A 27,505-nucleotide genomic window follows, 5' to 3' on the forward strand; every position below is an offset into this window, starting at 1 on the left:
AGGAGAGTGTCTCAGTAGTTTAAAGGGTTAACTAGTAGAGGAGAGTGTCTCAGTAGTTTAAAGGGTTAACTAGTAGAGGAGAGTCTCAGTAGTTTAAAGGGTTAACTAGTAGAGGAGAGTGTGTGTGTGTGTGTGTGTGTGTGTGTGTGTGTGTGTGTGTGTGTGTGTGTGTGTGTGTGTGTGTTGTGTGTGTGTGTGTGTGTGTGTGTGTGTGTGTGTGTGTGTGTGTGTGTGTGTGTGTGTGTAGCTGCTCATGCTCAGTGTAGACAGCTGGTTGACAGACAGCCTGTGAGCCAGCAGAGGGCCATGTTGACCTGTTTCTCCTGGTTACAGTGTTGATCTCAGGTTTATATATATATACATCTCAATATCCAACCCTTGAGCAGTTGAGACCTTAGGAAGATTAGATGGTAATGTTTTGCCACTGCCATTAGAGAACATGATTTTGGACTTGTCTGCATTTAACACCAACTTAAGTTGACTTAAATGTGACTGAACCACAACATAGGCTGAATATATTCTTCAATTCATTCTTCATTTATACTGAATGTATTTATCAGACTTCAGATGAAAGTGCTCCAGTGATGAATAAAGCTTTCAATCTAGTTGTGATGATACCATGATACTGGTGAACTTCATAACCCACTGCTACAGCCAGACATACAGACATACAGACACACAGCAGGAACAGCCAGCTACAACTAAAACAGACTGTAATAAATAGTTTTAAATAACCTGAGTTACAGATCACATGTACTCCACAACTTCTCTCTAATAAGCATCTTAATGTTGTTAAAGCAGACTGTGCTGCTCTAACTACAGGATTCAAGGCAGTATACGGAAGTCCACAGAGAGTACACAGTGGAAAAACACTGAGTGAGTTCAGTTCCCTCATGTCCTCAGTGAACCCGCCCTGTAAGATCCACCCACTCACTCTGCACTCATGCATGAAACCACAAACTGCCTGCCAACAGATTCCTGTAAATGCTCAGAACATTCAGAGACTTGTGACAGAGAGAGAGAGAGATCCAGCAGCATGGCTCTCATGGCTGCTCTCATCATCCTGCTGTTCTTTCTGTCTGGAGCAGCTTCTGGTAAATATGACCTCTCATTATTAACTGATTCATACAGATAGAGATGGAGAACACACATCTCTGACCTCTGATGCTGTTCGTTTTGTTTTACATGAAATAGTTCAAATTTAGGTTTATATATTTCCTTCTACAGTTTTGTGTTTGTGATTAATAAGTGATGTATTCAGCTCAGTCAGTTACTCTGAAATATATAAAGAGTGATCAGACACACTGTTTAGATTAATGACGCAGTTTAAACAAGACTTCAAGTAGAGTCAGAGAAGAGGAAGGACGGAGAGAGAGCGAGAGGGAGAGAGAGGGGGAGGGAGAGAGAGGGACTGAGAGAAAGGGGGGAGGAGGGACAAGATGGGGGCGTGGCGTGTGCATTGGGCTGTGATTGGCTGAACAACACAATAACAACAGACCAGGTTGAAGCAACAGCTGTGCTGAAACTACAGATGTTCCGATAGCTGAACTTGCAGACGATGCAGATATAATAATTATTATTATTATATTTGTATTGTTTTTATTATTAATATTATTATTATTTTATTATTATTATTGTAACCTTTATTATGGAGAGGACTGTTTGTGAAACACCTCAGGTTGGACTTCTTTCCTGTTAGCAAATACAAGGGAGTGCTGAGCTTTTATTGTGAAGGGAAAGAGGAAGTGTAATGTGTATAATGTGATGCTACTGTGACTAGAAGGGGAGTCTGAAGATTCAAGCCTCCGTCTCATCGTGTCCTTATTTCACATAATCAATAAGTATAAACGCACATTAAAGACCGCTCGGTTACATTATTATTATTATTGTTGTTTTTTAATTTCTTTATTTAGTCGAAACCCAAAGCCCAGGTACCGCTATCTGTAGCGGGACTGAAGAAGTCGGATCGGTGCGTCACTTCTGACGACCGTCAAAGAAGCTATATTGCCAAGTCATAGGTGTGACGATTCAAACAAAACTTGAGTGATGAAAATATGACTAAATTAGCCTTTTATTCAAAAGACATACAATGCAAAACAATGCTGTTGTTTGCCCTGTAGTTCCATCTTTTATGGTACCAGTCCTGTCCTCTGCTGATATCACTCATCAGGTAACGTTAGGGCTGGGGGGGCTTTGTCTCAGCCAGCTCATCAGTTTACCAGTCAGATACATGACAAACTAACCTAAACAGTTTGACTACACAGCCTCCTGCCAGCTTTAGTTTCAGTCACAACTCAACTAAATAACCTACACGTGTTCACAGTTAGCTGTTAGCCGCCGAGCTAACGCGCTGGATGAGCAGACAGAGCAGATTGAAACAGCAGGAAGAGGCTGCAGCTTTAGCTCTGGAGCTCATATGTACATACCTATTATGCCCTGATACTGCGATTCAGTTTTTCATCTTGACGATGCATATCAACAACAGCACAGTGAAGGCTGCTGTTTTGGAGCGGAGAAGAAGAAGAAGAACTGATATCTGGTTAAACAGGTAGATTTTTTTCTGGGTGAATAACTGATGGTATCAGATCGGTGTGTAGCCTGACGTACTCACTGATACCTGATACCGAAGTTTGGGCAGCATCGGACACATTTCCGATAGTGGTATCAGAGCACGTGGTGTTGGTTTGTTATTTAGTCTTCTACAGACTGAAAGAGATCAAACAATGACAGGAATCACTTTTTAATCTGGATATTAATTATTGTTCATTATTGTTTTTCAGACCAACGTGTGGTAACAGTGAACCCTGGAGATAAAGCCACTCTGGAATGTGTCGCTGCTGATGCCTTCATCAATGTTGTAGAGTGGACCAGAGATGACCTGGAGCCAAAGTACATCCTCTTAGTCATCGATGGACACCCTCAACCAAATGACCAGCATCCATCCTTTAAGGACAGGGTGGAGCTGGAGGACAGGAAGATGGAGAATGGAGACGCCTCTTTAGTTCTGAAGAATGTGAGAAGCAACGACAACGGAACATACAGGTGTCGGGTTCTCACAGCTGGTTCAAGTCGTAGAAAGAGAGCCATTGACAGTGATCCAATCAAAACCATCCAGCTGGAGGTTACAGGTGAGTTTGTAGCTGCAGTTTATTCCAGGTTGATCAAACATGAGAAATATAGAAGAGGAACTAGTCAGTGGTTTCCTGACTAATGTGTGTTTTGATCCTCAGGTTCAGGGAATGGAGACCCCAAGACTGATGACCCAGGGAATGAAGACTTCCCTCATGTAGCCGTTGGACTGGGAGCAGGTCTTCTGCTGTGTTCTGGAATGGTAATTGTAATGGGATCCCGATCCTTTCTTGGCAGGAAAAGAAATCTGGTCAAAAAATCTGAACGGTCTGCTGTTGAAGCAGTGGACCTTCAGCTCATCTGATATGTTAGAGACCTCTTTACACCTGACTCAACAACACAGTAATGTTCCCCTGTATGAATCACTACCTTATCGTGGTGGAGGGGTTTGTGTACCTGTTGATGCTTGGAGCTGTGTTGTCTGGAGCTCTGAGCTCCTGGTAGGGTTACCCATGACAAACTGGTCCCAGGGGAGGGTCAGACTAAATGTGATTCACTTCAAATGTCTACCTTTAAATAACCTGATACTGTAACAGCAGAATAGACCCTTTAGTGATGACGTCACGGTGTTAACATCACGCTAACATCGTGAAATAATAACTCTGGATTCAGGTATTAGTGCGTTTTACAACTTTAAAAACGTAATGATTTAAATCAGGACTATTAGAGAGTTCATACTGGGGAGTTGATTCGCCTCAAAATAAATGATCCTCTGAGTTACAGTCGTCTCTTTCCCAATGGAAGTCTATGGGGAAAAGTCTTTTTGGGCCCGATGCATCACGTGACGGACACGGATGTTGTTATTACCGCCGTTCGGACACTACGAGAGATTTGATCGATGACCTGCGCTCTTCCTGGAGGGTTGCTCCAGACAAGCCAGCTAGCTAGCTAATGTTAGCCAGTCATCCTGTCAGTCTTGTTTTATTTGAAATGTACCATGGACAACCCAACCCATGAAATAATCAGGTGTAAAGAGGTCTTAATCTCGTAACGCAATCATTTATTTTTTGAGTGAATCTTGTACTTTTATTTCCTGCTGGGTCATATAAAGGTTTCTGCTTGAGTTTGCATTCATGTCCAGTTAATTATATAAAATCAGCTGATGCAGAACGTCTCAGGGGGGGGAATAAGAGATTAAACTGTATAATTATTATTAATCATGATGTACATGATGAGTACAGAAAGGAATGTTCTGATGAACTAACCTGGGTTAGATAATGTAGATTATATGTTCAGTGAACTAAAGAACCTCTGATGGGACTGGGAGATGGTAGAAGAGAAGAATCACGTTTCTGAATGAACAGCAGTTTATCATTTTTAAACATTTTAATCAGTGGATGAAATAATAATGAATCAGTAAAATGATGGAAGCTGATAATCAACTACTGTGAACTCTTTAATATTGTACAGGTGCTGTGATATTGATATTATTATTGTTATTATTGTTATTATTATCATTATGTGCTAAAAACTCTGCAGCTGCAACAACTCAGTTTGTTTTTCACTCAAAGTGTATTTTGGGATTAAAATAAATACTTCTCAAGAGAGATTCTCAAGTTGTGCTCTTTTTATATATCCATTGTTTTTATTAATATTGTATTCACGATGCATATTGTGTTCTTTGTACGCAGCTATAGCAGCTCATGATAACAGACCACAACCCACAATATTCAGATTCATCAGAATTCATCTGGAAATATAAGAATACTGCCAAAATCAATAAATAAATGACTCAATAAATTAATAAATATGTCATTAAATGTAGCAAAAATAATATTAAAAATAAATGTAGCCATTAATTAATTGATATTTGTTTTAATTTGCTTCTATATTTATTTATATTTTATTAATTCCTTTATTTATTTACTTTTCTGTTTAATTTTCCCTTTTACTTATTGGTGTATTTATTTTTATCAATTTTTAAATTTATTTATTTTTGCATTCATTTTTTATTTATTTATTTTTGTATTTAGTTTTAAATGTGTGTTTTTACTTATGTATTTTAATTTGCTTTTGAATATATTCATCTTTGTATCAGTTCCCTTATTTATTTACTCTTCTGTTTAATTTTCCATTTTATTTATTTATGTATTAATTTTTTTTCTGTGTTCATTTTTTATTTATTTTTAAATATGTATATTTATTTATGTATTTAAGCACTTATTTTTTTCTGTATTCTTATCTTTATACATTCATTTGCACATTTATTTTTACATTTTTTGCAGAAAATACATAAATGCATAAATACATACATACATTTAAAAAAAATGTAATGAATAGAAATAAATACATAAATAAATAAAAGGGGAACATTAAACAGAAGAGTAAATAAAAAAGGGAATTAACACAAAGATAAATAAATAAGGAGGCAACTTTTAAACAGAAATATCAATTTGTCACATTTTATCAATTAATTAATTAATGACCACATTTATTTTTAATATTATTTTTGCTGCATTTAATGAGATATTTATTGGAGTAATTTATTTTTGGCAGCTCTCGTCCTCCATACAGTGGAGCTCTGAGTATATATTTTATCATGTGTGTCTATTGTCTGTGTGTGTAAAATGTCTTTTCACTGTAAACCAAGTCTACCAACAGGTACACATACAGGAACCTGAACCTGAAGCTGCCACGGTAACCGGCGCTCGGCGCTCCAAACGACCTTCTGACGCCAGTCTGCTGAGTGATTGTGAGTTATGAACCAAAATGTGTTTACATGATTTATAGGATTCAGCTGCAGTACGTTTCGTTTCTCTAGAAATGAATGTAACAGGGTGTGACCTGTTGGACCTGTTGATACACGTATGATCTCACCTGGAGCAGAATCCCACAACACAACGGTGTTCCAGGTAACCGCCCAGGTGAGAAACACACAGAGGACTGAAACACAAAGAGAACTGAAACACACAATGAGGACTGAAACCCAATCCACCTAAGCCTTTCATTATCACCTCTAAAGGGGTTCTATGTCCAGACCGGCCAACCTAGAGGCCTTAAATAAAGGGAGGATTTCTAACCTGAAGCGGGGGGGTCTGGTGGTCGTCCCCAGAAAACTAAAAATAACCAAAATAATAAATACACTGCAACAGCATTTATATGTTATTTATACATTTAAATGTTAAACTTGTGATTCTGGTGGAAAGAAAGTGTCGGAGTCTGAGTTGTGGTCGTTTGTTGCCGTTAGCGGACTCCGTTTCTAACCGACCGTTAGCTACGGTTAAATAAAGAAAATAAAGGCACTCACATCCAGGCCCGGGTTTTTCACAATAAAAGCAGTCTACAGGCTGATTAAAATGATCTATAGGTGTAAAAACGTACATACAGTCTCTTTTAAAGCCTTCAGGGAGCTCCCAGTTTTGACTTATCCAACTTTACTTCTGTTAACTTCCTAAACCTAAGTAAGCGGACGTTTTACTGGCGTCGCTTTCAGTCCAAAATGGCGGAAGCGTAGCTCTGACGTTGAAATGGAACGAACTTTTGACTTTAACTTCTTAGCGATATACTTTACGTTCTTTGTTATCTCTACCATGACTTGTGTTGTTTTTGTTTAGATGAGAGTGAAGATCATCAGGAGTATAAAGACACGTTAGATTAAAGGGTTTCTGGAGGGGTTGAACCTCAATGCATGCTGGGAAGTATATGCTAATATCAGGGCTGGAGACGAGCTTGATTTATCGGCACAGTTGCAGCTTATAGTTGAAGAGATGATGTTTTAAACAGCTTGAGATTGTTGTTTTATGTGAAAGAAGAGAAGAGTGTTCTCCAGTAGTTTCACATCAGTTACGTGTCGACTTCTGAATGAACGTCCTGCTTCTGGAACAGATGATACCGATACAGACTTCATCAAACTGAACCTAGTTTATGACTGTAACTGTGGAATGATACCTCCTGTATACCAAAACCAAAAGTATGACTCTAAGGGCCCGTCCCTGTAATCAGAGGCGACTAAATGTCAGGGTATTTAGAAGGCGGAGCAGGGGGTTTCAAATAGTATAGAGACCACTTTAACTTTGCTAAACTTCCCCCACCATCTCAGTCTGAGTCAGGAAGTCCTGTCTGTGGGTAGAAACTATAGTGTGAGCACACACTGCTTCTCTTTTATTATAGGACACACTGCTTCTCTTTTATTATAGGACACACTGCTTCTCTTTTATTATAGATCACACTGCTTCTCTTTTATTATAGATCACACTGCTTCTCTTTTATTATAGATCACACTGCTTCTCTTTTATTATAGGACACACTGCTTCTCTTTTATTATAGAACACACTGCTTCTCTTTTATTATAGATCACACTGCTTCTCTTTTATTATAGATCACACTGCTTCTGATTAGACTTCTGCTGCGTTCAGACCGAGCAAAGCAAAGTTTCGCCTCGTTTTACTAGTCGGACCGCTGGTATAACCATGGGAGAAATAACCACTGCTGCTGCTCTGTACATGTTGGTGAAGTCCCAGATATGTCAGAAAACATAAGATGTTAGGCAACAGAACTACTCATTTAGATAAAAGATGGTGTTTAGGTTTAAATAACTCCAGAAGTGCTGTAACTTAAGTACGGAAGTTACGTGACAGATAAATCCACGTTGACTTCTGGCCTCACACGGGGCACCATGTTGGTCTCCTGGTGAAAGTCCGGTGTTTTTTCAGGCCCACCCGTCCACTCCGACCTCCTCGCTACGTGGCGTTCACCGCTCTTTATGCTATTATATGCTACACTAAAACAGTCCCAGCAGCGCGAGTCATGACTTTGTAGATCAAATGCTCCATTGTGATGAGGTTTAAAACCACAAACAGATCTGGAGACGATGAGCAACCCGACAGAAGGAGTCATTCATCCGACACACACACAGCAGCTGTTTCCACCAGGCTTTCTATAACCAGTCACACGGCAGCTGCATGTAGACTCCTCCATCACCAGGCAGCTGTGGGCCGGCGGTTTAGATACTGAACCCTGAAGGCTGAGCCATCAGTGGGTGAGTTACTATCAGTAATGTGAAGCTCTCTGAGTGGTTGAAAGAGGAGAACTTTATAACTCCAGCCCATGACTGTAGGTCAGTCAGGGATTGTCTCCTGAGAGGAGTCTCCTCTTCTAGTTTCAGCTTCAGGACACTCTGATCAGACTGTTCCAGTTCTTCTGGACGTTGTCGGTGTGAACCGTCTGGAAACTCCATCTCATCTTTTTATTTATTTATCAGTAAACAAGCCGTCTGTTTGTTGTTCCAGTCCAGATTGTTGTGAACACACGAGGCAGCGTGACAAGGGACTTTTTCCAGTCTTGTGACCTCAGCTGATGTTTGTTTTAATAACATTCTCATGACCTGTTGTCATGGTAACTGCATCACATTTAATCTGAGTACCGCTGCATATTAATACAAATAAATACCATAATAATAGGAACATTAAACAGAGCAAACACAAAGATAAAAAAAGAAGCCAATTAAAACAGAAATATCATATCATATTTATGTATCTCTCTATACATTCATTTACACATTTATTTTTTACATATTCCCTTTTATTTATATATGTATTTATTTTTATCCTTTTTTTATTTATTTGATATTATTTTTTAAATGTATGTATTTGTTTATGTATTTATGCATTTACATATTTTATTTATTTTCTGCAAGAAAATGTGTAAAGAAAAGAATACAGAAATAAATAAGTGGGGAAATAATGCATAAATAAATAAATTTAGAAATAAATAAAAAAATAATGCAGAAATAAATAAATAATTTTTTAAATTACATAATTAAATAAAAGGGAAAATTAAATGGAAGAGTAAATAAATACAAAGATGAATAAATAAAGAAGCAAATAAAAACAGATATGACAATATATGTATTTTCTTTATGCATTTATTTACACATTTCTTTTTACATATTCCCTTTTATTTATGTATTTATTTATTTATTTATTTATTTATTTATTGTATTATATATTATTTTTTAAATGTATTTGTTTATTTATTTATTATTTATCTTTTAAATGTAAATAAAATAATACAGAAATAAATACGGGGTGAAATGCAAAGGGGAAATCATGCAGAAATAAATAAATACATTTAGAAATAAATACAAAATAATGCAAAAATAAATTAATACATTTTAAAATAACATAAATAAATTAAAGTGAAAATTAAACAGGTGAGTAAATAAATGAGGGAATTAATACAAAGGTGAATAAATAAAGAAGCAAATTAAAACAGATATATCAATTTGTCATGTTTTATCAATTATTTAATGACTACATTTATTTTTAATATTATGTTTACTACATATAATAGATAGATATAGATATATTTATTAATTTATAGAGTAATTTATTTATTTATTCATTTAATTTTGAGATATAACAATATATGTATTTTCTTTATACATTTATTTACACATTTATTTTTACATATTCCCTTTTATTTATTCATTTATTTGTATTAATTTCTTATTTATTATATATTATTTTTTAAATGTATGTATGTATTTATTTATTTATTTTATAAAATGTAAATAAAATAATACAGAAATAAGTAAGTGGGGAAATGCAAAGGGGAAATCATGCATAAATAGATAACCAGATGAGTACATAAATAAGGGAACTAATACAAAGATAAATAAATAAAGAAGAAAATTAAAACAAATATCAATTTATGTCCCATTTTAACAATTAATTAATGACTACATTTTTTATATTATTTTTGCTGCATTTAATGACATTAATTGAGTTATTTATTTATTCATTTATTTTCATTTTCATTTCTGCAGGTTCTGTCCTCCAGCATGATGTCTGTCTGGTGGTGAGAGTGTAACACAAGTTGTTTTGAATGTTTTGAACATGACATCCTGCAACAGGAACTCGTATCTCTTCCTGCAGGGCGGGGGGGGAGGGGAGCGGTTGGGTTAGATAAGCCTGTTTACTTTTAATTTTCAAAAGTGCAGTAGGTGGAGTTTGGCTTGCACTTTGAATTGAACTTTGCTTTTACTGTGCTGTTAATGTTTATGACCTCTAACTCTCAACTGACTCTGTGTCTCCTACTCTCTGATAAACTCTGCTGGTTTCTGTCCTCTGACTTCATCAAAAACACGACAGGTTTTATCTTGTTACCTTCCTGATGAGATTGTTTTGAATACAAATGTGAAGGCAAAGTACTTCACCTCGAGCTCAGAGCTGAGCGGGAGGTTCAACTACTGACGGTCTGGTTTACAGAAAGTCACGTGATTGTTTTTAACTTCTTGTTAAACCACTCCTCGCTGGCTGTGAGCCGAGGCACACGGAACAATGGAGGATGTAATCAGTAATCTCTCTGCGACGATTCACTGAAAACTAAACTGAAAGCATCTGTTAATGCAGAGGGGGTTTCTCTCTGAGGTATTCTGTAGTTATAGGAGAAAAACTCTGACTCATAAAAGCAGTATTTAGTTTCACCACAAGAAGAGGAAGAAGACGAGGACGTGGCAGCAGAAGAGGAAGAAGCAGCAGTCAGGAAACCACAGAGCTGCTTCAGCATCTCATGACTCATCCAGATGTTATACAGCTGTTTGCTCTCTGCTGCCTCACTCTGTTTTATTCTGTTGATGAGTTTAACATCTAAAATCAACTTCTTCTTATGTCAACACGTACTTGGACTCTGACCTCTAATTCAAATTCAAATCAAATAATAGTTATAATAATAATAACTAGTAAACGAGGTGGATCTTTATAATGAACTCATTTAATTACAGGAATCTTTCTTAAATCGTCAAAGCAGTAGAACCGAAGCCGAAACTATTCTGATGCCTAAAAACAACAACTGAAAAAGAAAGACGCCATTGGCCTCACCTGTTAGACCTGAGAGAACCCGGATGGAAGCTGACGCGTCTCCGTGGAGTAATACACCTGCAATAACCGGTAGTAATGAGAGAGGAAGTAAACGGAGCCTCAACTAAATGTGATAAAAGTCGGATTACAAACTGGTCGAGCTGCTTTGTCTTCATGCTGGATAGCGTGTATCACGGGTGACTGAGATTCATTACAAACTGTCCTCCTTTGTCTCACCGTCGTGTACTTTACTCTGGAGTGAATTGGTGATGTGCTCGTCATTGGTGTGTGTTTATCTACAAAAGCATTCTGGGTATAATTCATTCTTACTTGTCTTCTCTTTTAAAAAGGAAAACTGGAAGTCATAATCTGCGTTCTGTGGACATTTTTGCAATTTGTTGTTCTCAAAGTATGAACTGCAGTCCAGGTCGTCTGTGTGCAGGTTTTCATGTTAATTCATGTGTTGTCTGCTACTTTTACTATAACTGTGCATGATGCAGCGTTCCTCTGAGTCAAAGAGGAATCAGTAGTCATGAGATACCAAAGAATCAGACAACTAAGAACCAGTTGTCTGTTCCGTCTCTGTGTTTTTCCCGTCTGACAAAGTGTCGGAGGATGATTTTATCTGCCAGCCAGAAATGTCCCCACATTCAGAGGATAATAATCTATTAACCTATAAACCCAACCAGTAAAGACTGTTTAACTGTCTACATGACAGTAGAACTCTAAACGTCCTCATTCTTAATGAAGAGAAGACTGAGATCATTAACGTTTGGACGTCCTGACCTATCTGACGACTCGACTGGTTAAACATCTTGGTGTAATGTTTGACGGCGTCTTCAAATCTGACAAACAAATTAGTAATCAGTTTTTGTAGTTCAGACTCTCAGCCGAGGTGAAGGACTATCTGTCTCTCAGACACCTTGAGATGCTTTTATTACCTCTCGTTAGACTGCTGGAAGTCTTTTAATAATTTGCTTCTTTACTTATTTTCCTTTGTATTAATTCCCTTATTTATTTACTCTTTATTTATTTATTTTTTATTATTTTTTAAATTTATTTATTTAGCATTTATTTATTTTTTTATCTTATATTTATTTTTAAATATGTGTATTTATTTAAGTATTTATTTCTGCATGATTTTCCCTTATAATTTTTTCCATTTCCCCAAATAAGTATGTTTGGGGAAATAAATAATGAGGTAAATGCAAAGGGAAAACTGTGCAGAAATAAATACACACATTTAACAATAAAAATAAAATAAAAAATAAATGCAAAAATAAATAAATACATTTAAAAATTAATAAAATAAATATATAAATAAATAAAAGGGAACATTGAACAGAAGAGTAAATAAATAAGGGAATTAATACAAAGATAAATAAATAAAGAAGCAAATTAAACTAAAAATATCAGTTTATGTCACATTTTATCAATTAATTACTACGTTTATCTTTAATAATGTATTTGCTACATTTAATGACACATTTATTTTAATGTTGTCATTAACCCTGGACACGCTGTGATGTTACAGAGCGTCTGGGTGTGTCTTAGTCTCATGTTTGTGTCTGTGGTTTGAACGCGGTCCATCTTTAAGGGCTGTTAACAGAAGAACCTGAAATGTGACGAGACTTGTTTTGCTTCCAGATAAAGTAACATGTTAGAACTGATCTGAAGTTTGATCTCTGTTGTTTACCTGCTGATGAACAGCAGACCTGATGGTGAGACTGTTGGTCTGATTAATGAACTCAGTTTGAGTCTTTTGACGTGTTCATGTAGTTATATTTCTGTTTACTGTCGTCCAGCTCACTGCTTTTTACTTTAGTTCCTACTGCAAACCAGGCTAGATTGTTGTTTGCAGACTTCTCATCTGCCTTCAACCCCCTACAGCCCCACCTGCTGGTGCTATCTGGACTGTCCAGAACATCCACTGGCTCACTTGACCTTTGAGAGGAACACAGATGTGCTGTGTGAGTAAAGCCAGCAGCGTCTCTTCTGTTTGAGGAAGCCAAGTTCCAGGTTGACAAATCCTGATGACTCTGTTTCATAACTCTTTTATTGAGTCAGTTCACACTTCTGCTTTTATCTGCTGTTATGCAGATAGACCCCGATAAATAAGGGTGAAATACAACGGGAAAATCATGCAGAAATAAATGCACACATTTAAAAATAAATAATAAATGAATACAAAAATAAATAAATACATTTTAAAATGTATAAAAATAAATACATAAATAAAGAAAAGGAAAATGAAACGAGTGAATTAAAAAAAAAAACAGAAAACAGAAATATCAGTTTATATCACATTTTATCAATTAATTAATGGCTACATTTATTTTTAATATTATTTTTTCTGCATTTAATGACATATTTATTAGTTAATTTATTTTGATTTTGGCAGCTTCCGTCCTCCATAACTTTGACCCTCTTGCTCATACAGTACATCTGCTGTGCAGAGGATTGTGGGTCAGAATAACCAGAACAGCGTGCTGGATGTAGAAGCACATCCTGGTATTATAGGAGTACTCTATTGAACATACTATGTATCAGGACACAGTAAAGGTTTCCCTCTCCTACTAAATACTCTGGTAGTGTGAGTACTGGAAGGTCCAGCAGGACTTTACAGTGAAGCTGCTCTGCTGCCACCTGCTGGACTCTGACTGCACCGACATGATGACTTACTGCTAAAGTCCACAACTAACTCCCCCAACAAGAATGATTCATATTCAATAAATCACACAGGTTAATGGTGCACATCTTAAACAGATCATTCATTATTTAAAATAGGTTTTGTTTAAAAATAACTCAAATAAATACCACCAGAGTATGGAGGACGGAAACTTCCAAAACAATAAATAAATGACTCAATAAATAAATAAATATGTAAATAAAGGTAGCAAAAATAATATTAAAAATAAATGTGACATAAGTTTATATTTCTGTTTTAATTTGCTTCTTTATTTATTTATCTTTGTATTAATTTCCTTATTTATTTACTCTTCTGTTTAATGTTCCCTTTTATGTATTCATGTATTTATTTTTGCATTTATTTTGTATTCATCTATTTATTTTTTATTATTTTCTCTCTATTCTTGTTTCTATTATAATTATTTTAAATTATTTATTTATTTATGTATGCATTGTTTCCCCTTTGCATTTCCCCAAACTTATTGATTTCTGTATTATTTCCTTTATATGTTCATTTACACATTTCGTGCAGAAAATAATTAAAATAAATAAATGTATAAATACAGAAATAAATACAAACATTTAAAAATAAATATAAAATGAAAAAATAAATACATTTAAAAATAAGAAAAAGAAATACATAAATAAATAAAAGGGAAAATTAAATGGATGAATAAATAAGGGAATTAATACAAAAATAAATGAATAAAGAAGCAAATTGAAACAGAAATATCAATTTATGTCACATTTTATTAATTCATTAATGGCTACATTTATTTCTAATGTTATTTTTGCTGCATTTAATGACTTATTTATTTATTTATTTATTTATTTATTTGTTTATTTATTTGTTTATTTATTTGTTTATTTATTTATTTATTTATTTTGGCAGCTTCCGTCCTCTGTACCAGAGAGATCGGCAACCTGCAGCAGCACCAACATTTAGCAGCAGCAGGACTTTTAATTGAATATCTCTAAGTATCTGCAGAGAGCAGTTAGTGAGCAGTTAGTGAGCAGTTAGTGAGCAGTAAACCAGCAGCTGGACGTCACTGGTTGGACTGGTGTGGAGGTGTGGAGGTTGACCTCAGTGTGGAGTAGACGACCTCTGGCTCCGGTGTAAACTCTGAACACAACAAACGATATAAATCATGAAGGTTGACCGATTTATTGGTCAGATCTTCTGTTTATGTGGTGAATCTGAGCTCCGACCAGCCGGGTTATATCGGAGCATAATGACATTTTAATAAGACATAAGTCAGAGGAGCAGCTGTACCTCTGGTCCTGTGTGGTCTGATCACTATTGGTCCATAAATGACGTCTGTAGTTCTTTCTGCTGCAGCTGGGTCACTCTCTGCTAAATAAAACAACATGAATACAAGTGATGAACTGCAGAAAGCAACTAAACATTAGAACAAATAGAGTCAAATTAAATACTTTAGAATAGAATATTTCAAGAAAGAAACAATAAAACAATATAACACAACCTTTCAGTGAAATTAAACAATATTACCAAAAGCCTCCATATATGATATGCAATGTATAGCAGGTGGATGAATGGTAATTATGGTGGAAATGGAAATAAATAAATAAATGACTCAATAAATAAATGTCATTAAATGCAGCAAAAATGATATTAAAAATAAATATAGCCGGAGGCTTCAAGACGGCGGAGAGAGTAGACGCAGTGAACTTGCTCTCCCGAGTCGGTTAAAATAAACCCTCAAAACAAATGTAACTCGACAGCCAAAGTAAGATATGAGAAGAACATATAATACAAGAAGTCAGAATAACAATAAAAAGCAAAACAAAACGCGAGAACAACCTGCAACGAAAGCTAACTCCGAACACGAGGAGGACGCAACGGAGAGAATGGAACAGGACCACACAGAGATGCTGCGAGAGGGACTCGCTACCATCAGTAAAGATATCAAAGAGCTCAAACAGGAGTTACGACACGAACTAAACATGTTTAAAGTCCAGCTGAAGAGGGAGATGAAAGAAGAGATAGACCGTAAGCTCACAGAAAACCACCGCGAGCTACAGACGCAACAGGTGAGCATCACAGAAGCTCAGACCCGCAGGTGAGCTGGAGGAGTGGAAGATGGACGCAAACGAGACACTGACGGCGGTGTGGGAGCAGACATGTCGGATGCAAGGGAAACTAACTGACCTCGAAGGAAGATCAAGAAGAAATAATATCCGAGTTTTCGGCCTACTGGAGGACACCGAAGGTAGCTCCACATCCAAATACCTGGAGCAGCTCCTGAGCGCTGAACTCGAGTTACCAGAGGGAACTAATCTCCAGATCCATCGGGCCCACAGGGCGCTCGCCCCAAAACCGAGTCAGAGCAGTGGTGCTCAACTTTCTGCAGTTTGAGACGAAGGAGATGATTTTAAGGAAAGCGTGGCAGAAGAAGATACACGTCGGAGGTAAACAACTTTTCTTTGACCATGACTATCCTACTGAAACTGTCCAGAAACGAAAGGCATATGCGGGCATCAAAAAGACGCTCAAGGAAAAAGGAATCCGGTTCCAGACACCGCTCGCTAAAATACGGAGTGAAGACATACGACAGCGCCAGGGAGGCAGCCCGGGACATGAAGGAGAGAGGGCTCACGGTGGAGGCGCCAGGGAGGCAGCCCGGGACATGAAGGAGAGAGGGTTCACGGTGGAGGTGCCAGGGAGGCAGCCCGGGACATGAAGGAGAGAGGGTTCACGGTGGAGGTGCCAGGGAGGCAGCCCGGGACATGAAGGAGAGAGGGTTCACGGTGGAGGCGCCAGGGAGGCAGCCCGGGACATGAAGGAGAGAGGGTTCACGGTGGAGGTGCCAGGGAGGCAGCCCGGGACATGAAGGAGAGAGGGTTCACGGTGGAGGCGCCAGGGAGGCAGCCCGGGACATGAAGGAGAGAGGGCTCACGGTGGAGGCGCCAGGCGGCGACCCGGGACCTGCAGCGGAGGGGAGGACTCGAGGAGCGGCGACCCGGGACCTGCAGCGGCAGGGGAAGGACCAGAGGCTGGGTACGGCGCACCGGGGAAGGAACGGAGGCTGGGTACGGCGCACCGGGGAAGGACCAGAGGCTGGGTACGGCGCACCGGGTGAGGGACCAGAGGCTGGGTACGGCGCACCGGGGAAGGACCAGAGGCTGGGTACAGCGCACCGGGGAAGGAACGGAGGCTGGGTACGGCGCACCGGGGAAGGACCAGAGGCTGGGTACGGCGCACCGGGGAAGGACCAGAGGCTGGGTACGGCGCACCGGGGAAGGACCAGAGGCTGGGTACGGCGCACCGGGGAAGGACCAGAGGCTGGGTACGGCGCACCGGGTGAGGGAGAAGCTGCAAAACTACCAGTGGAGATCATAAAACGTTTTGCTTAAGGAAAGAGATCCCACTGTGGACCAGGAGAAAAGCAGGTATGGTTATGGACTCATTCAACATATAGCTGGATGAGAAGAGACGATGGAAAACTTTAAAGGAGCAGACTTTGCATCAAAGACTAATTAAAAAACATTGAACCGAGCTTTTCCCATATTCAACAGAAACATGACTAAACAACAGAACGGATACACAGTGGAGATATCTGAATTCTTCTTTTCAGACTTCTTTAGTTTAAATATTACATTGAGGACCGGCTGGGAGAGGTCAGGTTGTTTGAGTTGGACTTATCTAGACGCAGTGAAACTCCACTAGTTGGGTGTAGTTCTGGGTCTAGGGAGGGGCCCTCAGTAGAGATGGGGAATTCCCCTCCACCCACCAACGGGGATTTGGGGATAAACGGGAGATCACCCCACATTTGGAGGTTCCTTGTATTTCTGGTTTGTAGTATGTTAATAACTGTTCATGTGTGTGTTGTTCTGTTTTTGAGGGGATACGGTGAAATCAATCACACTAAGTGTAATGATGCAGTGTCAGGGACTTAAGCTGATGTCTTTAAATGTAAATGGTTTGGGTAATCCAATTAAGAGGGCCAAAGTCATGACTAAATTGAAAAAAGAGAAAATGCATATTACTTTTTTACAAGAAACCCATTTATCGCGACAAGAGCACGAAAAATTGAAAAGATTTGGATACAAAAACACATATTATAGCTCACACACTTGTAGTCATAAAAGAGGAGTGGCAATCTTGATATCAAACTCAGTTAAATTAGAAATTTTTAAAGAAATAAAAGACAAAGAAGGGAGGTATATCATAATAAAGGGCAAAGTTGATAATAATGTTCTAACGCTGGTAAATGTCTATGCGCCCCCCGATAGCGATAAACACTTTTTCAAATCCCTATTTGATATCATTGCAGTGGAAGCAGAAGGAATTTGTATATGCGGGGGGGATCTGAATGTAGTATTGAACCATAGTCTTGATACGACAAGCAAAAAGAAGAATAAGAACCAGTTAACAAAACTACTAAACACTACATGTGAAGAAATTGGTTTCCTGGATGTCTGGAGGAATTTTCACCCTTTAGAAAGAGACTATACGCATTACTCAATACCGCACTCAGTTTACTCCAGAATAGACTATTTCTTAATGCAGAAAGAGGACTGCTATAGGGTAACAGACTGCAGAATTGGAGTGGCAGATGTATCAGACCATAATGCCATATACTTAACTATTCAAATGGATAGTAGAAGGAAAAACACAGTATGGCGTTTAAATGTTGGCATGCTGAATGATAAAACAACTGTTAATGACATTAAATTGGAAATCAAAAGATATCTAGAGGAGAATGATAATGCGGAGGTGGACCCATCCATATTATGGGACTCATTGAAGGCTGTAATACGAGGAAGGTTAATAGCTAGGGCATCACATATTAAAAAGGCCAGAATGAAAACATACGATAAATTGATATTAGACCTGAAGGATTTAGAACAGAAGTACAAAAATAATAAGGACCAGAAAACGTATAAACAAATAGAAGATTTGAGGGGACAAATGGATATTGGGTCAAGAGGTGGAGAAAAAAGCAAGATTTGTAAAACAGGCATATTATGAGCTGGGCCCTAAATCCACTAAATTACTTGCCCGAAGGATACGCAAACAACAGGCCGATAACACCATACACAAAATTAAAGACCCCTGTACACAGAAATTGAAGAGTGATCCAAAAGAAATAGAACATATATTCCAGGAATATTATAAAGAATTCTATACACAAACTTCTACAGCAGATGGAGAATCAATAAAGACTTTTTTACGTACAATAGATCTGCCCTGTATTGGAGAGACACAAAATAAAACAATCACTGCAGAAATATCACTGGACGAGATAGAGAAGGCAATTGGTAGGATGAAAACAAACAAGGCCCCAGGTAGCGACGGTTTTCCTATAGAATGGTATAAAATATTCCGTAACGAGCTGAAGCCACTTCTTCTGAGAACCTTTAACTGGATTATAAAGGAAGGCAAGACACCCCCATCATGGAAAGAGGCAATTATAACACTAATCCCCAAAGAGAACAAAGACAAGGAAAATTGTACCAACTACAGACCGATATCAATTCTAAATGTGGACTATAAATTATATACCTCAATTATCTCCAAACGATTTGAAAAGTTCATGCCAGATTTAATTGATGAAGACCAGACTGGTTTTATAACAGGCAGACAAACACAAGATAGTATTAGAAGAACCCTACATATAATACACAAGATTCAAAAAGAAAGTACGCGCGCTGTCCTGATAAGCCTAGATGCAGAAAAGGCTTTCGATAGGGTGAATTGGGAATTTTTATATCAAACACTAGAAAGATTTGGCTTTTCCCAAGATTCTATTCAAATTATTAAAGCAATCTACCAGCAACCTTCTGCAAGAGTAAAGGTGAATGGGTCCTTGACGGAGAGATTTGTGTTAGGAAGAGGAACGAGACAGGGATGTTGTCTTAGCCCTACCCTGTTTGCTATATATATTGAACCATTGGCTCAAGCAATCCGTCAAGATAGGGAACTGAGGGGAATAACTATAAGAGACAGAGAACATAGAATTGGCCTTTTTGCAGATGACGTAATGATGTATCTCACGGATGTAAACACCTCCTTTCCAAGGATGATGGAGATCATAAACGAATTTAATTTCTATGCAGGATATAAATTGAATATTTCAAAAACTCAAGTCCTCCTATTTAACTGTGTTCCTCCAGAAGAAATCAGGCAAAAGTATAATATTAAATGGGATTCAAAATCAATTAAATACCTAGGGGTACATATAACGAAAAATATATCAATGCTGTATGGGGCCAATTATAACCACATTAACCAAAACATAAGAAGGGATATAGAAAGATGGTCCACATACCCAATGGACTTTAGCAGTAAAATAAATGTGGTGAAAATGAATATTTTGCCAAGGTTATTGTACTTGTTTCAATCTCTGCCAATAGAGGTCCCACTAAAACAATTCACAGAATGGGATAAATTAATATCTAGATTTATTTGGGGAGGGAAGAAGGCCAGAGTTCGTTACACCACACTTCAGTTGCCAAAGGACAAAGGTGGAATGGCACTTCCAAATTTTAGGACATATTTCTATGCAGCCCAACTTCGACCTCTAATTAATTGGTGTGATGATAGTTACATAGCTAGGTGGAAAGAGATTGAGATGTGTATCCCTGATTTCCACATCCAAACACTCTTGGGAGAAAAAGTGCTTCCAGGGCATATCAGGAGTATAATCGATCCAATAACAATATTTACTTTGGAAACCTGGTTCACTCTTACCAGACAACTTAAATTGAAAAATCGACAAAAAGTGTTAAAATGGATAGCTTTGGATGGGGAATTCAGACCAGGGATGTATGACTCAACATTTAAAGAATGGATGAAAAAAGGAATGACTGCGTTTTGTACTGTTACTAAAAATGGAGACCTGAGAAGTTTTCAAGATTTGAAGGACAGATTTGCACTTCGCAACCAAGACTTGTTTAGATATTTCCAACTGAGAGAATATTATAACAAAAATGTAAAAAGGGAGGCACCAGAAGAGAAGAATCCAGTGGTGGAACTTATAATCAATGCATATCATCAAAAAGCATCAAGGATTATCTCTAAACTTTATCATGGCTTAATGGAATGTCAAGCAAAGACTACATCCTATGTGAAATTAAAGTGGGAAAAGGAATTGAACATCAAAATCTCAGAAGAAGAATGGCATGATATGTGTGTAACACTACAGACATCCACTAATTCGCAATTCTGGAGAGAATTTAATTGGAAAAATCTGATTCGTTTCTTCATTACGCCTAACATAAAAAGCAAGCAAATTCTAAGGCAACAAACATGCTGGAGACAATGTGGCCATACAGATGCAAATCATGCACATATCTTCTGGAGTTGCCCAAAAATAGAACCATTTTGGGACAGAGTGAACTCAGTATTAAAGGAGGTATTGGGATATATAATCATTAAGAAGTGTTCCATTTTGTACCTGGGTAATATAACTTCAGTGGTGCTGAAGGAAGATCAGTACTTGGTTAAAATCCTACTCACAGCTGGCAGAAAGGCCATTACAAGAAAATGGCTTGTAGCGGACACCCCCAGACTTAGTCAATGGTTAGAAATAGTACAGGGAATATTTGTGATGGAGAAAATGACTTATTCTCTAAGAGTGAAAGAAGATGAGTTTAACAGAAAATGGGAAAAATGGATTAGGTATAGACATAAAGACATAAGCACTGTATAATTGTATTGTAAAAACTGTAAGTAATTGGAAAATGTTTTAATAAGAAAATAACCCTGAATACTGCATCATCAATTGTAAACTGAACCCCTCACTGCACTGTTGCAAGTTTCGTTTCTATATGTGTGTTTTATTTGTGTATGCAAAAAAGCAATAAAGACTAAAGTGACAAAAAAAATAAAATATATAGCCATTAATTAATTGATAAAATGTGACATAAATTGATATTTCTTTTAATTTGCTTCTTTATTTATTTATTAACTTTCTATTAATTCCTTTATTTATTTACACTTCTGTTTACTTTTCCCTTTTATTATTTTGTGTATTTATTTGTATTATTTCCTAAATTTATTTAATTATTTTTGCATTTATTATTTATGTATTTTTGCATTTATTTTATATTTATTTATACATTTATGTATTTATGCATTTATATATTTTATTTATTTTCTGCAAGAAATGTACAAAGAAATCTGTAAAGAAAAGAATACAGAAATAAAAAAAAATGTTTGGGGAAATAAATAAGGAAAAATCGTGCAGAAATAAATAAATGCATAAATACATATATTTAAAAAATAAATATAAAATAAACAAATAATAAATGCAAAATAAATGTAAACAGAAGAGTAGATAAATAAAGGAATTAATACGAAGATAAATAAATAGAGAAGCAAATTTAAACAGAAATATCAATTTGTCACATTTTATCAATTAATGAATGGCTAGATATATTTTTAATATTATTTTTGATACATTTAAAGACATATTTATTCAATTATTAAGTCATTTATTTATTCATTCATTTATTTTTGATTTTGTCAGGTTCCATCCTCCATAACAAATTTGCATATCGTTGGCTAATATTCACTCTTTTTTTGGAGGTAAATAGTGGAAAAAGTGATCTGTATGCAGACGATGCTGTTTTATATAGTTTTATATTGTGTTGCTGATTCTGTCCAGTTGGCTATATGGAAACTATCACTCTCCTTTAAGGCCATTCAAGATGCACGTATGCACAACAATGAGTGCATGAAGTGGGTGTGAACAGACTTTCCATCCATATAAACCGTTAGCATCGATATCAATGTATTGATCAGCCCCAGCTGTACCTCTCAGCCGGTTTGGTTCATCACTGATGTCTTCTGTTCTTTTCACTGATGAGTAGACTGGAGCTGGATCACTCTCTGCAAAAGAAAGTAAAATAGTATTATTACTGCAAGTACTGTCCAAATTCAACTGAAGTAGTCGTAGTTGTCTTTGTAGTTGTTTTGTGTCTCTTTCTGGTTGTTTTGAGTCTCTTTGTAGTCGTTTTAAGACTCTTTGTTTGATAAATAAAAATGACAAATGAAGGGAAAATGTATAGCTGGAGGAAAACCTGTATGATATTGAAGTATTTAATTTAATTATATTAATAATTACATTGGATAAACAGATCTCTGATTTGTTAATAAATAAACATCAACAGTACTTTTATAGAAATATCACATGTGAGCACAATATATACAAAGACACGCAAATCTGCACATTTATTCACGTTTTTCAAACAACTGAAGTTATCGTGTCAGGATTCAGTTCTGTGGTAAAACGTCTAAATTCAACTGAAGTGTTTTTAATCAGAAAACAGGAAACTGAAACTGGGGCGGCAGCAGAGTGTCTGTTACCACAAAACACAGACGACCGGCGCAGTTTCACACCGGAAACATCCTCTAATCAGGACTTCATGGACTAACGAACATTTCATTTGACCAAGTTTCTGTTCTAGTTGTGAATGAATGTTAAACGTGTGTTAAATAAACAAACGGGAACCACCACTGTGCAACATAAATGAAATGTAACTGAAACACAATAATGTTTAATCTGTTTTCAACATCTAAACCTTTATGTGAAATGTTGAGAGTCTCACCTTCAGGTTTCCTCCGGACACATCGTCTCACCAGTACAACCAGTACAACCAGTACAACCAGTAGCAGCAGACCACAGAGGGATGCAAGAATCACAGAAACTAAGAGAGGTGGAGGAGAGGAAGAGGAGAAAGCCGTAGTGGAGGAGGTCGATGGCGGAGGTGTGAAGGGGGGTTTCCCTGAAGAAAATGAAAAATAATAACTACAAAAGCTCTTTGTAGTCGTGTTGAGTGTCTGTAGTCGTGTTGAGTCTCTTGTAGTCGTGTTGAGTCTCTTTGTAGTCGTGTTGAGTCTCTTTGTAGTCGTGTTGAGTGTCTGTAGTCGTGTTGAGTCTCTTGTAGTCGTGTTGAGTCTCTTTGTAGTCGTGTTGAGTCTCTTTGTAGTCGTGTTGAGTGTCTGTAGTCGAGTTGAGTCTCTTTGTAGTCGTGTTGAGTGTCTGTAGTCGAGTTGAGTCTCTTTGTAGTTGTGTTGAGTCTCTTTGTAGTCGTGTTGAGTCTCTTTGTAGTCGTGTTGAGTCTCTTTGTAGTCGTGTTGAGTCTCTTTGTAGTCGTGTTGAGTGTCTGTAGTCGAGTTGAGTCTCTTTGTAGTCGTGTTGAGTCTCTTTGTAGTCGTTTAGTCTCTTTGTAGTCGTGTTGAGTCTCTTTGTAGTCGTGTTGAGTCTCTTTGTAGTCGTGTTGAGTGTCTGTAGTCGAGTTGAGTCTCTTTGTAGTCGTGTTGAGTCTCTTTGTAGTCGTGTTGAGTCTCTTTGTAGTCGTGTTGAGTCTCTTTGTAGTCGTGTTGAGTGTCTGTAGTCGAGTTGAGTCTCTTTGTAGTCGTGTTGAGTCTCTTTGTAGTCGTTTAGTCTCTTTGTAGTCGTGTTGAGTCTCTTTGTAGTCGTGTTGAGTCTCTTTGTAGTCGTGTTGAGTGTCTGTAGTTGTGTTGAGTCTCTTTGTAGTCGTGTTGAGTCTCTTTGTAGTCGTTTAGTCTCTTTGTAGTCGTGTTGAGTCTCTTTGTAGTCGTGTTGAGTCTCTTTGTAGTCGTGTTGAGTGTCTGTAGTCGAGTTGAGTCTCTTTGTAGTCGTGTTGAGTCTCTTTGTAGTCGTGTTGAGTCTATTTGTAGTTGTGTTGAGTCTCTTTGTAGTTGTGTTGAGTCTCTTTGTAGTCGTGTTGAGTCTCTTTGTAGTCGTGTTGAGTCTCTTTGTAGTCGTGTTGAGTCTCTTTGTAGTCGTGTTGAGTCTCTTTGTAGTCGTGTTGAGTCTCTTTGTAGTCGTGTTGAGTCTCTTTGTAGTCGTGTTGAGTCTCTTTGTAGTCGTGTTGAGTCTCTTTGTAGTCGTGTTGAGTCTCTTTGTAGTCGTGTTGAGTCTCTTTGTAGTCGTGTTGAGTCTCTTTGTAGTCGTGTTGAGTCTCTTTGTAGTCGTGTTGAGTCTCTTTGTAGTCGTGTTGAGTCTCTTTGTAGTCGTGTTGAGTCTCTTTGTAGTCGTGTTGAGTCTCTTTGTAGTCGTGTTGAGTCTCTTTGTAGTCGTGTTGAGTCTCTTTGTAGTTGTGTTGAGTCTCTTTGTAGTTGTGTTGAGTCTCTTTGTAGTCGTGTTGAGTCTCTTTGTAGTTGTGTTGAGTCTCTTGTAGTTGTGTTGAGTCTCTTTGTAGTCGTGTTGAGTCTCTTTGTAGTCGTGTTGAGTCTCTTTGTAGTCGTGTTGAGTGTCTGTAGTCGAGTTGAGTCTCTTTGTAGTCGTGTTGAGTCTCTTTGTAGTCGTGTTGAGTCTCTGTAGTTGTTTTGTGTCTCTTTGTAGTCGTGTTGAGTCTCTTTGTAGTCGTGTTGAGTCTCTTTGTAGTTGTGTTGAGTCTCTTTGTAGTCGTGTTGAGTCTCTTTGTAGTCGTGTTGAGTCTCTTTGTAGTCGTGTTGAGTGTCTGTAGTCGAGTTGAGTCTCTTTGTAGTTGTTTTGTGTCTCTTTGTAGTCGTGTGGAGTCAGTACACTGTGACATCACTGTTGGCATGGTTACAGGTGCAGGACAGAGGGGACACCTGTTCAGCCAGGTGTTACTCTTTAAGTCAATAAAGGAAACTGATTATTTTTCTCACCTGTGACAGTGAGCCAGCTGGGTGGAGACTCATCACTGCTGATGTGACACTTGTAGAGGCCTTCATCAGACCTGGAAACATGGTGGAGGGTCATGTGACCTGCAGGCTCAGTCCTGATGAGGGCGCCATCTTTATAGAAATCAGCTGGGAGGTTGGAGGACGTCTTTGTCCTACAGAGCAGAGTGACGTCATCTCCCTCCATCACAGGGAGGACAGGACTCTGCAGGATCACTGGTCCACCTCAACACAGAGACACACTACAGCATTTCATCCCTTTACACACAGCTTCATCAATACTACAATCTATGGCCCCGACCACGACTCTGATATATCAGTAAGTTATAGAATCTATGGCCCCGACCACGGCTCTGAAATATCAGTAAGTTATAGAATCTATGGCCCCGACCACGACTCTGAAATATCAGTAAGTTATAGAATCTATGGCCCCGACCACGGCTCTGAAATATCAGTAAGTTATAGAATCTATGGCCCCGACCACGACTCTGATATATCAGTAAGTTATAGAATCTATGGCCTCGACCACGGCTCTGAAATATCAGTAAGTTAGAATCTATGGCCCCAACCACGGCTCTGAAACATCAGTAAGTTAGAATCTATGGCCCCGACCACGGCTCTGAAACATCAGGAAGTTAGAATCTATGGCCCCGACCACGGCTCTGAAACATCAGTAAGTTAGAATCTATGGCCCCGACCACGGCTCTGAAACATCAGTAAGTTAGAATCTATGGCCCCGACCACGACTCTGAAATATCAGTAAGTTAGAATCTATGGCCCCGACCACGGCTCTGAAATATCAGTAAGTTAGAATCTATGGCCCCGACCACGGCTCTGAAACATCAGTAAGTTAGAATCTATGGCCCCGACCACGACTCTGAAATATCAGTAAGTTAGAATCTATGGCCCCGACCACGACTCTGAAATATCAGTAAGTTAGAATCTATGGCCCCGACCACGGCTCTGATACATCAGTAAGTTATACTCTCGACTCTACAGGCTGATCTTACCAGTGACGGTGATGGTGATGGTGTTACTGGTTGCTCCCTCTGTGGACTCACACCAGTAAACTCCACTGTCCTGTGGGAACATGTAGCTGATGCTACAGGAGGAACCAGCAGGTTTTCCCCAGCCAGCACCACACTGAGTCCTGGTGTCTCTGGTGATGTTCCTCCACAGAGTCCATCCAGCAGAGCCGTCGTCCTCCTCACAGCTCAGAGAGACAGACTCATCTCTAAACATCTGAGAGCTGCTGCGACTCAGAGTCAGACGAGCTGGAGGGATTTATTATATTTGGAGCAAAATGTAGAAGTTTGTGTTCGTCAGGTTCAGGTGAGAAGATTCAATTAAATTTATTTATTTATTTATTTATTTATTTATTTATTTATTTATTTATTTATTTATTTATTTATTTATTGCAAGAAATGTATTAAAAAAAGAATACGGAAATAAATAAGGGATGAAATACAGAGGGAAAGTCGTGCATAAATAAATAAATACATTAATAAATACACACATAGAAAAATACATTTAAAATAAATAAAACATAAATGCAAAAATAAATACATAAATTAACAAAATTAATACAAATAAATAAAAAGGGATTATTAAACAGGGAATTAAAACAAAGATTAATTAATAAAGAGGCAAATTAAAAAATATCTAAATTTATGTCACATTTTATCAATTAATTAATGACTACATTTATTTTTAATATTTTTGCTACATTTAATGACATATTTATGTATTTATTCATTTATTTATATATGTATTTATTATTTGATCAGCTCTTTATCACTATCCTCTGTATGTTTGAGCTCGTCATTAAACGAGTCGACTGACCTCGGGTTGTTGTGCAGCTCGGCGGTGAAGTCAGAACTGAAGAGAGATGAAACTCTGGTTAGTTTTGAGCTTTAATTAACACTTCATTATGTTTAATCACACAACTTAAACTCCAGAAGTTCTGAAGATGGAAACTTTTGTCTCTTAGAGAATATTAAAACATTAAATATAAAGTTCAGTTTCTTCTAATAAATAATGAATGAATGACACCAGATGTGAGTTCATCTTCTGTGACTGATGTTTCATATAAAGGTCTCATAGTGAGGCAGGATGTGTTCTGTGGTTGGAGGTGAGACGGTCGTTTAACACTGTTGAGGTTTGTTCACTGAATCTGACATTTAACACTTTAATTAGTTATATTCATTTAACTTTTTAACCTTCTCTCAAACACAAACACCTGAAG

At 37.7% G+C, this 27,505-nt stretch overlaps 3 protein-coding genes and 2 long non-coding RNA genes across 7 annotated transcripts in view; 4 read left to right on the plus strand and 1 right to left on the minus strand.

The window, feature by feature from the left end:
* nfxl1 (nuclear transcription factor, X-box binding-like 1) overlaps window positions 1–27,505 on the plus strand; it is a 296,805-nt gene that overhangs the window by 93,783 nt on the left and 175,517 nt on the right. The gene's annotated exons all lie outside the window — the stretch shown is intronic.
* LOC141760686 (uncharacterized) lies at window positions 937–4,678 on the plus strand. Of its 2 annotated transcripts, none has more exons than XM_074623721.1 (3): window positions 937–1,094; window positions 2,781–3,128; window positions 3,231–4,678. In XM_074623721.1, the coding sequence occupies exons 1-3, from the start codon at window positions 944–946 to the stop codon at window positions 3,431–3,433; spliced, it is 702 nt and encodes a 233-aa protein (XP_074479822.1). In that variant the 5' UTR covers window positions 937–943; the 3' UTR covers window positions 3,434–4,678. The 2 variants fall into 2 exon arrangements, with proteins under 2 accessions (XP_074479822.1, XP_074479823.1); XM_074623722.1 differs by having other exon boundaries at window positions 957–1,094; window positions 3,237–4,678.
* On the plus strand, window positions 7,354–23,327 carry LOC141760699 (uncharacterized). Its single transcript, XR_012592432.1, has 3 exons — window positions 7,354–8,107; window positions 9,896–9,927; window positions 23,199–23,327. It is a non-coding gene; the product is annotated as an uncharacterized LOC141760699 (long non-coding RNA).
* Window positions 11,463–14,036, plus strand: LOC141760700 (uncharacterized). The gene is made up of 2 exons (XR_012592433.1): window positions 11,463–13,222; window positions 13,452–14,036. It is a non-coding gene; the product is annotated as an uncharacterized LOC141760700 (long non-coding RNA).
* The window catches only part of LOC141760676 (uncharacterized), a 13,632-nt gene continuing 275 nt past the window's right edge, over window positions 14,149–27,505 (minus strand). Inside the window, exons 2-8 of one of the 2 annotated variants that reach the window (XM_074623704.1) lie at window positions 27,103–27,138; window positions 26,271–26,534; window positions 25,246–25,485; window positions 23,193–23,369; window positions 22,399–22,473; window positions 14,890–14,967; window positions 14,149–14,739 (exon numbers count right to left, since the gene is read on the minus strand). In XM_074623704.1, the coding sequence (XP_074479805.1) occupies window positions 14,663–14,739; window positions 14,890–14,967; window positions 22,399–22,473; window positions 23,193–23,369; window positions 25,246–25,485; window positions 26,271–26,534; window positions 27,103–27,138 (947 nt within the window). In that variant the 3' untranslated portion in view covers window positions 14,149–14,662. Of the gene's footprint in view, window positions 14,740–14,889; window positions 14,971–22,398; window positions 22,474–23,192; window positions 23,370–25,245; window positions 25,486–26,270; window positions 26,535–27,102; window positions 27,139–27,505 lie in introns of both variants that reach the window. The other variant, XM_074623703.1, reaches the window with a different exon arrangement.

This window comes from Sebastes fasciatus, chromosome 22, assembly GCF_043250625.1.
Source record: "Sebastes fasciatus isolate fSebFas1 chromosome 22, fSebFas1.pri, whole genome shotgun sequence".
In the NCBI taxonomy this organism is placed as follows: domain Eukaryota; kingdom Metazoa; phylum Chordata; class Actinopteri; order Perciformes; family Sebastidae; genus Sebastes; species Sebastes fasciatus.

Excerpts from the sequence above, each read along its gene's own strand:
- LOC141760686 (XM_074623721.1), top strand. The coding sequence starts at position 944 with ATGCATGAAACCACAAACTGCCTGCCAACAGATTCCTGTAAATGCTCA. Across the intron at positions 1,095-2,780 it reads TCTGTCTGGAGCAGCTTCTG|ACCAACGTGTGGTAACAGTG; the intron begins GTAAATATGACC and ends ATTGTTTTTCAG. Across the intron at positions 3,129-3,230 it reads CATCCAGCTGGAGGTTACAG|GTTCAGGGAATGGAGACCCC; the intron begins GTGAGTTTGTAG and ends TTTGATCCTCAG.